The following is a 12106-nucleotide window of genomic DNA, read 5'->3' as shown; positions in this document are numbered from 1 at the left end:
TTTCTTCAGCTCCCAGTCCGATGTGTTTGTATTGGGTTCTTTTTTTTTCTGAATTATCACTCAGTGACCACATAACACTAACTGTAGCTTTCTGCTTCAGTTACAAGTACTCTCAAAGAAACTAAGAAACCATTCATGCCAAAGCTGTTCATTTGAAAAAATAAGATTTTTGAAAAATTGTTTATGGCTTTGATGTGGAGCGATGATCACATGAAATTGTCATTCCCCAATGATTACTTTTGCCCAAGCTATCTTTAGATCTTGTCATCCCACAGCCTCCATGGGTGGCAGAAAAAGAAAAAGGCAATTTGTTAGGAGCAGGAAAAATAACGGAAGTCAGGAACCGCGAGAGGCAATTATCAAAACACAAACTCTGGAGAAATCTTTCATCCCCGTTGACCTTCGTCTGTCAATCACATGCAGTGATCATGCCGATTTCTTCCGATTGGCCTCTCATATTTTACTTTCACTTTTTCTATTATTTTTTTTTTGTTGGTACTTTTTCACAATTTTTCTTACAGAGCAAAGAATTGATTCGTACGAACTCTGGCAAGCTACGAAATGGATCAGGTAAGTTTATGTACATGTACCTTATGGAAATGCATTTTCAAACTTACTACTGTTTCTTCAGTGACAGTATTCTGTATCAGAAGATATTCACTGTTATCACATTTACTCAAATGATGTGACTTGCTATTTTAAGCCATTCATTCTAATAAAGGTGCTGTAGGTTGATTTATCTGAATCTTGGTGATATGAAATACCACTTGCACTTGTCACCCCTGAAAAATAGTCATGTTCATAATTAACACAACCTTGTATTTTCTTTTTACGTATGTAGTAAACATGCATTTCACCTACTGTTTAGGCACTATATCCTACAGCTAAGACAGATCTGCCAAAGCTCAAAGATTCAGCATGAGGCTCTTTAAAAAATTATAAATATATGAGAAATGTACATAGATAGATAGATAGATAGATAGATAGATAGATAGATAGATAGATAGATAGATAGATATAGATAGATAGAAAGATGGATGGATATATAGATGCATGAAGATAGATGGATATATATATATATATATATATATATAGATAGATTGATATACACATGTAGATAGATGGATAGATAGATATAGATAGATAGATAGATAGATAGATAGATAGATAGATAGATAGATAGATAGATATATACGAGTGTATAAATAGATAGATAGACAGATAGATAGATAGATAGATAGACAGACTGATAGATAGATAGATAGATAGATAGATAGATAGATAAATAGATAGATAGATGGATAGATAGATAGATAGATAGATAGATAGATAGATATTTCTACATGACATGGCAAGAGAATACAAGAAAAATTATGTTTGCTTCAGGCATTATATTTGCCTAAATGTCAGATGCATGTGCCTCTTATGTTTGTCCCTGATTGCTTTTTGGAATCTGTCAGATTTTAATGTTTGAATTTTGGCAGCCTTCGCTAATGAACTGTAATATTCAAGCATATCATTTATGTAGTATACATTATGTCGTGAATGCTTGCAGAAGAAACGAGTAAAATGCAAAAGAAAATATTTGAGAGAGATGAGAAACCAACAATTTTTGACGTACTACATTTGCAGAAAACAGACACACATATATTGAAAGACAATAATAGCTCTGCCTTGCTGCATTTCTTGAGACTAATTTCAAAGAGGTCATGAGTTCTCCACATGTAAGAGCCTTCAGGAGAATTGTAATATCGGCGCACGTCATACATCGCTATATGTGTAATATTCACACGGTGAGTCACGTCTTGAAACAAGGAGTATTAGTTCAATATTGCAGAACGGTCATAAAGCTAACGTCAATATCGGCATGCATGCATTAGACCCGACCATCTCCGGGTGACTCAACCTTTTCTCAACTCCGTCATTCTCAGTCTCCTAGATACTAAGTGTGGGGATGGATGTTTTCTTGGAAAACACTTCATCTGAGAAAATATGGATGAATGGTTCACCTCATTTGTGTAAAGGCCGGGAAGGGAAATCATATTACAGTAAATCTTTTGCCTTTTAACCCTTCCAACCTCGCTCCTGCAGAAATACCATTAAAACTGTATGCAGTGAGGTCTTTAGTGGTAGACAGAGTTGAGTAAATAGTCATGTATCTATAATATAGAAGTGCTACAATAGGCTGGCTGTTTTGTGGCAAATTTACAGCATAATACATTCAAACATTCACATCTTGTCTTTACATCTTAAACTGCTATTTCATCATCTGAAAAGAGATATTTTCCATATGACTCTGTTCCTACACATCTTCTGACATGCAGTAGAACTCAGAACCCTTGTGCAAATCTAACAACTACATGTAGGCAGATTTTTGGTAGTCCTGATGCTCACAAACCATAGATATCCAGGTCATGTGGCTGAGATCATGGCTATTTTGAATGGCCTCTCAAGTGGCCTGATAGATGGCATTCCATCATTCAAATTAGTGTAGATTTCTTATTCATTGTCTAGTTTTGTTGTGATTTTCTTTGCCCTGATATGATGTATTCCAAGCAAAGCAGTGGTCATAGACTAGTCGTACAAGAGTAGACAAAAAGATGTGAAGACAAAGTGTTAGAGTGCAGTGCAGATATAGATTTTCCAAGATCTCGTTATTCTACATTTTTGTTTCACATGTTTGCAAAGTTTATTATTATTCTGGCTTTGTTGTGATTTTCTTTGTCCTGATAGGATGTTTTCAAAGCAGAACAGTAGTAGAATAGTCTTACAATAGTAGACAAAAAGATGTGAAGACAAAGTGTTGGAGACAGTGCAGATATAGATTATTTGAGACCTTGTTATTCTACATTTTTGTTTCATATATTTACAAAACGATCACTGAAATACTTTCATGTTATGTAATCACTGCTAGTAGCATACTAGTAAACATGTTCTCTATTGAACACATCCACACTTTGGCATTGGGCTTTTGTCATTCAATATATTTAAGAATGAATGCACCATACAAATTCAGCCTTCTAATTTTTGTGAAGGCTGCCCCCAAAATCAATAAGCGTTCCTTTTAACTCTGTCTACACAAGAGGCAGAGGTGGGAAATTATGAGAGTAGATTTTATTGACCTGTGGTCACTCTGAGAGAGTCATCCCTTTGTAGGAGCTTGACCTTAAATCTGTCTGGGCCCACCATTGAGAGTGTGAAAAACCAGCTGGCTCGTCTGGTAGAATCCATTTTCATGCCTGTCTGGCTGAATCCACTTTCCATGATGTGCTGACTAGTGATGATGTCACAATGGATCCTACTGTATCATGGGAGAGGGTGGATGAGTGATACAGCTGCTGTGATGTTGGTGTATCATAGCAAGGGACCTTTTAGCCAAGATGAGTCTGGCATTAAAAATTGATGACCAAGTCCTGATAAAACTGTGCAGATTATTTTCAAATGTGTGGATTACACCATGGAGGTACAAAGTCTACCTTCATGATTACACAAAGTGAGACCAAATGTAATACATTTTGTATTCATACATAAACTGAATGCAGCAGTTCATGAAATCCCTAGAAGTATAGTAAAGCTGTCAGCATTACTTGTAAGTGTAAATGTTAATCAGTCTTTTGCTCTAACTGCTAGGCTGTAAACTTGGAATTCTATGTAATAATCATCAGTAAAGTCATGGGTACAAAGCATACTCAGCACATTGAAAATTACTCAAGATTGCTGTGATATTTGATGATGGTGGTGATAATGATGATGAGGTGGTACTATCAGTGATGAAGATGATGATCATGGTGGTAATGGTGATGATAATGATGACGATGATGGTGATGATGATGATGATTATGGGGCTAATGACATGATGAAGATGATGATGATATTAATGCTGACATTAGTAAAATGATGATGAAAGTCATTTATGTTATTGGTAGTGACCATGTTTACACTGATGTAAACTAATGCTCATTTTTATGATAATGAGGATACATTAGTGCTATTTAGTGTTATTATAAAAAGTCTTCTTTGTTATTACACCCATGACACAGGGTTGCTCATGTTTGATGCAATATTACACTTATGAGTGGAGATTAAGGATGGATTCGATCGATCTGTAAAGAAATATCCTTTAGGCATTTGTAGTATTAGAGTTGTGACAACACCAGTGTGATGATAACAAAATAATGATGGGGCTCATGAAATATGCACTGATATTATTGACAATGATTTTTTTTTTCTGGGATAGTGTTGAATTTAACAGATACTACAAAGAATAAAATGCAATAAGAAATGTAGTCATGTGACCAAGAAAATTACTTTTAAGGACCAATAGGATGCCATGTTATACAATATTCTCTCATTCAAATTGCCTTCTCGATGCTTGATTTTTATTTGGTAGTTATCTACAATGGGAGGCACGAGGAAATAGTACATTCACATATAAGTCCCCTTTGCTCATCATGAGCATGTGTATCATGACATTTGAATAATAATGTAGGTTATAATATTGAGAAAGATGATAAGATAATGATGATTTTATGATAAGAATATTATAATTGCAGCTGCAATGACTGCTCAAAAAAAAGAAAAAAAATGTCAGGATTGTGCTGAGCTCTTCAGGAGCAATAACATGCAAGACGAACTATGCATTGTTGAAGAAGATGCGAGGAATTGAGCAATAAGGAGCCAGAATTTTGCAACTCCATCCCCCTGTGCTTTTTCTCCACCTGTGTACACTGCACCATGTACAAACACCCAGCCTTTCTTGAATTACTGCTGCGCCAGAAAGTGGGCGACTCTCGTTTCGGCCATTCAGCATGAAAGTACATGGTGGTCTAATGTCTCTCTGCATGCTGAACCACTCGCAAACCCTTCTAAATTGGCAGGCTTGTGGAAACTAACGCAGTAACATGCCAAACACAACGCCATTACATTGATTGCACATACAGCGGTGAAGAACGTACTGTCTTCATGTGACATCAGCCTCCTTTCAAGGATGTAAATCTTAGTCTTCAGTACTGAATGAGCCAAATTGCCTTTGCCTCGTTCACTGTGCATGCTTACAAGCATCACGCATCCGTGTAAATGTTTGATGTGCTACGTACGTTGTGTGTTGACGCTACAATACACACAGACATGAATGTAGCTCAAGATTACTAGATTTTTTTCTTTCTTTTCCGGGAGGGGGAGGAGGGTAACAGAATGATTAGGATCTGAAGAATAAACAGCTTGCATATCGCGTTGCCACCTTCAAAGCCTTTCAGGAATTAAAGAGAAACAGTATAGCCTGAAATCATATTGACAGAATATTGCTGTTGTATACAATATTTTTTTAGTATATACACTTTCTCTGCTACTATAAAGCAAATATTTTCGAAGCATGATCATTTTTTTTTCCACATTTTACAATGTGGCTTTCAATAGGGTTGGAGCATAATGTTGTCAATTGATATTGATTGGTCATTCTCAATCTGGTCTCAATTTATGCATGTGATAATGTACAAGTGGTGTAATATGTTGTATATCAGTAAACATAAGGCTATAGTTCAAGTCCCCAACACAGAATGTGTTGCATCCCAGAAGCTCTGTTTTAACACAGCGCTAGAACACAAGCTACAATATAGTCTACAAGCCAGAGGCCAAAGGATAACCCATGATAGGCTATAGCATCTGACGTATACCAGTAGAGTCATTAAATTTTCCTCGGATCATATCACCCATGAAACCTCAATAGATGACTTTCATCTTTAATGACCATAATATATATACATGATATATGCATAGAATCCATTATGGTCATGGGTCAGGCGTTATGGTCATAAGCTGACCACTGAATCTCATTGTCCATCTGCTCTGTAGTGGTCCGAGACATTGACTACGGGGAGCCCACGAGAGATGAGGAGTCGCCAAGAGGAAACATCCCTGTAGACCTGGAGGAGAAGTATGAGATTGGACGCATCATTGGAGACGGGAACTTTGCCGTGGTGAAAGAGTGCAAGAACAGGTATCCAAGAGAAAGGGATGTTGGGCTTTGGAAAATATGTCTTTTCACAGATCTGATAAGCAAATGGTGCACAGGATTTTGATATCATGTTGAAGGTATTAGTACCTTATTGAAGCTGTAGCATTTCCTGTCTAGTCATGAATAAAGATGACAAGTAGATCAAATGCTTTATGTAAGGTTTCATTATTCTGTGAGTCTCCTATTCTGTATGAATTTTTACCTGGTAATGTGTCTACCTCAAAGACAATTGTAATATTTAGATATGTTTGTCTGATATATTTACTTATGGACACCTTGTTACATTTCTGCAATCATTTAATTAATCTTTGCTTTTGATATGTCTTGAAGCTTTATATTCAAAGTGTTGCTTATCTTTTTCTTTTTTTAGGTCCACTGGGGATCAGTTTGCACTGAAGATCATCAGTAAGAGAAGATGTAAAGGAAAGGTATATACCATGCACATGATTAGCAAGATGTAAACAAGCCTTCTACTTAAATGGTACTGTCATAATGACTACTGGGACTACTACTACTACTACTGCTGTTACTACTACTACTACTACTACTACTACTACTACTACTACTACTACTACTACTACTACTACTACTACTACTACTACTACTACTACTACTACTACTACTACTACTAATGGACAAAGACGAATATTGCTTTTGTTCCACTCTTTGTCAAAACAGATTGATTGTATGTAAACAATATATAACTCCAGCCCTAGTATGATTTTGCCTGCTCCAGTCATTCACTGTGAATGAAGATCAGCAGGAAATGTGGAATGGCTATCATGTGTCTACCTTGGCTAGTGTGACAATAACTTACAATAAACTCATCTGTCAGAAAAGAAAACCATATATTTGTGTCTATTGTTTGTGGTTTAAATTTCACTTTGGGAGCCAGTGTTTGAACCAAAAGTTTCACTTTACGAGGAAGGCATTAACGACCTTATTGTACTTTGCTAGATTTGCGTGTGTATATGTGTGTGTGATATAGAGGTCAAGGACCAATAAACCAGAACATGTGATTAGGAATTCCCTAGCCTGTAGAACTGTACTTTCATTTCCATTTTTAATATGCAGAATGGTATATACCTTTTTCTTGTCATTACCAAATTGCACAAGCAAGTCCAACAGTATCAGAAAACTCTCACAAGTTTTCAATTCTTTCTTGGATTTTTCTTTTCTTCAGAAAAGTATATACATCTGTATATTATCACTATAATATTTTGTGTGCTTCATTGTTACTATGGCAACAGGAAAAGATGATAGAGAATGAAGTGAGCATCCTGCGACAGGTGAAGCATCCCAACATCATCCTCCTGATCGAGGACTTCGACTGCCCCACCCATCTTTATCTCGTCATGGAGCTCGTGAAGGTAATGTGACCAATAGCTCCTGGTACAAAGAGCATTCATTCGTGTCAGCACACACACATAGTTGTGTGAACGATGGCTGGAATGTTGTACTCAAATTTTCCATTAATTTGCAGCTGTTTGATAATGTGTATCGCGTATGTAAACCATGTTTTGCTACGTGAGAATGTCGGCACTTTTAATCAGTCCGTGGCATGTGCTATAAAATATCAGAGGGAATTTTGATGCAGCTGTGACTGTGCCCTACACTTCTATTTTATTTGCTATTCAGGGGTCGCACTTAACTTTTTTTTTAACTAGCCAGGCGGACTACTTAGAATCAATTTTGACACTGAAGCAATATTTTGGCTAGCCAGACAGACTAGTAACTTCAGAATTTTATGATTTTTAGCTAGTCCGACGTGATTTTGGGTGGCCAATGGCCAGCGGACCATCGCCAATTTCGAACCCTGTTATTTATTTCATCTATCTAATTTGAGATAGGAGATCTGAAGATGCCGTGACTGATCAGTATGTGAATAGATTACATTTTTTTAATCAAATTTCCAGACCGATTCTACTTTCTGACTGTTTTTACTTACTATGTTTTTATGTATATGGATATCTCAAAACTTCCTAGTGCACCAGACCACTCATACTCCTTTTTGGTGTATTTTGATCATCTCTTCCGTGAAATCAGGGTGGAGACTTATTTGACGCCATCACCACGACTACTAAGTACACTGAGCGTGATGCCAGCTGCATGGTGCACAACCTGTTCAGCGCCCTCTTCTACCTGCACTCCATGAGCATCGTCCACCGCGACATCAAGGCCGAGAACCTGTTGGTGTGCGAACACGAGGATGGCACCAAGTCGCTGAAGCTGGGCGACTTCGGACTGGCCACGGTGGTAAATGGTCTACTCTACACAGTATGCGGCACACCGACCTACGTCGCCCCGGAGATCATCATGGAAACAGGGTTAGTGGCTTGATTTATTTCATCACACTTTCACATTGTATTGTTTGTAAGTCTTTGTATTTTTATAGATAGATAGATAGATGAATAGATGGATACTGGTAGTAGATGAATAGATAGGTAGATGGGTAGATAGATAGACATATACATTTTGTAATTAGATAGATAGATAGATAGATAGATAGATAGATAGATAGTAGATGAATAGATAGATGGATAGAAGGATAAATAGATTGATAAATAGATAGGTAGGTAGATAGATAGATAGAGATGTAGATATATTCATCAATGTGATTAATATTTGGCATGATTTCGACACGCACTGTCATTGATACATATTCAAGTAATGTTTAAAAAAATACATGATAGTATAGAAATGCATGGTACATTAGCAGTAATTGTAGGATGTACTAAGGCAGTTTCAATGAAAGACATTCCTTCTTCAAAATAGACACTTAAAAAGATAATATAAAGTTTTGGTACCTCAAAAGTTTCCCTGAGTTTCCTTGTCTTAGTTTGTGTTTCAGGTTAAAGTACCTTTCATATAACTAACACTGTGAGACTTACTCGCCTCAAAGTGCTCTCATGTCTTAGTAATCATGCAATAATGGTTTCGTACAATACGTGTATATTGATTCTCGTGGTACCGCGTCGAGTCAAACTAACGGCTCGTTCGAATTTTTCAGAGCCCGCTCTGCTCTTGTACGAAACCATTATTGCATGATTACTAAGACATGAGAGCACTTTGGGGCGAGTAAGTCTCACAGTGTTAGTTATATGAAAGGTACTTTAACCTGAAACAGAAACTAAGACAAGGAAACTCAGAGAAACTTTTGAGGTACCAAAACTTTATATTATCTTTAAGAGTGTTTGTAGGAAGAATCCATTCACTGTGAGATATAAAGCATAAATTATGTAAATCATGCCAGGAACCTTTTTCCACAAAGGGTTAGAATCTTTTAGATAATCTTTGTGACATCATGTGTGTTTGGTAATGATATCACATTCTTTGAGTGTCATCAAGAAAGGTTCTCCAAAGAGACAGAAATGCAGGCATGCTAATATGATGCCAGATTCTTCCTCATGTTTTCAGTCTCTTAGTAAACCTTGCGATACATTCACCCCTCTTTCCCTGCAGGTATGGTCTGAAAGTAGACATCTGGGCAGCTGGTGTCATTATGTACATCCTCTTGTGTGGATTTCCACCTTTTAGAAGGTAAAATATAAAGAATTTATTTATTTTTTTTTGCAGATTTCATTCGGCTTCATTTCATCATATGGGTCATTATGCTTGCAACAAATATCTCTCTCACTTTTAGTGGCTTCCTCAGCTGAAAAATACACCCTGGAATATTGCTGTGGAAAGATCTCGAAATATGAATGATAAAATTAAGGGACAAGTATAATATTATTATACAGCTGTTTGTGGCATATACCATGTACTTCAAATTAATATGGCATTATTATAGTGAAAGGAAAGTTCGGATTTCAGCCTTATAGTATAATATACATGTATATGCATGCAAATAATTCATGGGGATCTCAAAGGGGAAGGGACATAAGGGCAATAATGATGACAATTTGTGTGAAAAACATTTCATAATATTGAACAAGAGTTTGGTGTATATCTTTTGCTTGATTGAATAGATAAAATTCTTTCTTTGCTTGATAATATAATGACTAAAAAAGAGATGAAATATTCACATTTCCCCCAACTTGCTTTCTTGGCCATATGTTTAGGATAGTTTGAACATGAGTATCAAGATGTGTTTACCTTCTTTAAACCATGGTCTCATAATGACAAGATCAATGTCAAACAAAGACTTCAAATTACATTAAGTAGAGACTGTACGTGGTGCCTTGTAGATGATTTATGCCATTCAGCCCTGGGTGGTGGACTTTAAGAATTGATCCTTGTATAGGGAAGTTCCTCAAGTCATAAAGTTTTACAAACCCACACAGTTTAACAAAACAAATAACAAACAATAATTAAACAAGAGCCTATTTTGACTGTATTCAAATCAGAATGAATTTGGTGAGCTATGAAATGGAAAGTTTTGTTATCGTGTATCTACCTTGTTTGTGACTCACAGCACCGATGCAAACAATCAAGAGGAGTTGTTTGACAAGATAGTCGCCTGCGACTACAGCTTTGACTCACCGTACTGGGATGAGATCTCCATCTCAGCCAAGGATCTCATCACCGGGATGCTGGAGGGAGATGCAGACAAGCGCTTCTCGGCTACTGATGTCATGGATCACCCCTGGGTCAGGGTAAGCTGACCATCAGCCATGATGGCTTGAATTTTTTCCTATATCTCTCCCTCTTACACCTTCTATATCTACATTAGTTACAATGAGTGGTAGTGTTATTTTACCTACACATATTATATATGCAAGTCCTGTGTAGCACACTGTATAATCGTTTCCAATTGATCATTATTACAGTTGGTCATTACAAAAAACATTGGTAGACTCAGTAGTATCAGTACTGTAGTACATACATACATACATACGTACATTCATACATAACACAAACACACACGCACACACACACATATGTGCACACACATTCTAAATTATCTGATCAATCACATTATGTGAAAATCACCCAGCAAATTGGCAAACCCACTGAGTTGCTACTGTGCACTGCCCAGTTCAGAATCCATGTCTGGTAGGATGTATCATAATCAATAATGTCATTTTTTCTTTCCTCCGATATTTTAAGATGAATACATAAAATCGTTTTTGATATCTCTTCATGTCACCTCTACCACTTACCACCACATCCTCATCGTTGCCATGGTTTCCTCCCATCCCTAGGATGACGATGCCATCAACCGAGATGTGCCAATCGACGTCTCAAGGGAGCTGAGCGTCAACTTCACCCTCAAGCCAAAGATGTCCAGCAACGCAGCCGGCATCGCTGTCATCACTGTATGCATAACCCTTCCAATATATTCATATTTCATCATTTTACATCAAATCAGCAAAACACCCCAATCATACTATGCAATGATAGAGATGTGGGTCATTGCACTTTGCATTGATTTTCGACCAATTTGACAACACTTCACTATTCTCCTTTTGTGTTTAGTCAGCCCTGTCATTGTTACCAGCTATATTTAGTAGTGAGTCACCCTGATGTTCAAAGTTATGAAGGCTTTGATGGCCAAACCAAACCAAACCAATAATTTGGCAGATGATGTGTAGTTGGTAATGCGCACCAATACTGAATTACATCAGCTGAAACCTAAAAAGATCCTTAGCTTAAAGCAAAGTCCTATGTTTGATAAACCACCTAAAGAGTTGGTATTTCTTATTTATTCAAGTTTGTTTTTAGCTATTTTTTGCTTTTATTTCTATCTATTTATTTATTTTTAATAGGTTTTTCATGAGAGAGGTTGCATTAATCTAATTTGATTTTGCTTCTTAGCATGACAAACAATACCAAGACATGATGAGATTATGCAAGAAAAAAAAGTTGTAACCATTTTCTTTATAAGTACGATTTTACAATTCAAACACTTTGATATTAGGCTTTACCCTCTACAGGAGATCTTCAGGTCCCTGAAGAATGCTTTCAAGTTTCTGTGTTTTGTCCATTACCTTTCAGTCGACTGCCTTGGACAAGGATGGCAAGTACTTCCAGGGGCGTCGCCCACGAGAGGGGGCGGAGGGGGCGGAGGACATACCCCAGCAGGATGAGTTCACCTTCTAAAGGATCTCCTCCTTGCCCTTGTATGGAGCCCAAGACGGACCAAAGAGT

The 12106-nt window shown here is 37.0% G+C and overlaps 1 protein-coding gene across 1 annotated transcript in view; it reads left to right on the top strand.

The window, feature by feature from the left end:
• The window catches only part of LOC139710026 (serine/threonine-protein kinase DCLK1-like), a 43664-nt gene extending 31558 nt beyond the window's left edge, over positions 1–12106 (top strand). Inside the window, exons 6-14 of the mRNA XM_071621978.1 lie at positions 522–570; positions 5851–5995; positions 6384–6441; positions 7264–7383; positions 8060–8340; positions 9476–9553; positions 10431–10611; positions 11161–11274; positions 11954–12106. Coding sequence (XP_071478079.1) covers positions 522–570; positions 5851–5995; positions 6384–6441; positions 7264–7383; positions 8060–8340; positions 9476–9553; positions 10431–10611; positions 11161–11274; positions 11954–12058 — 1131 coding nt within the window. The 3' untranslated portion in view covers positions 12059–12106. The remainder of the gene's footprint in view (positions 1–521; positions 571–5850; positions 5996–6383; positions 6442–7263; positions 7384–8059; positions 8341–9475; positions 9554–10430; positions 10612–11160; positions 11275–11953) is intronic.

The sequence above is a fragment of the Diadema antillarum genome, unplaced genomic scaffold, assembly GCF_040938485.1.
Source record: "Diadema antillarum isolate AM-2024a unplaced genomic scaffold, OU_Dant_1.0 scf00000038, whole genome shotgun sequence".
NCBI lineage: Eukaryota > Metazoa > Echinodermata > Echinoidea > Diadematoida > Diadematidae > Diadema > Diadema antillarum.
The sequence above is the reverse complement of the archived record's forward strand: the minus strand, read 5'-3'. Positions and strand labels throughout refer to the sequence as shown.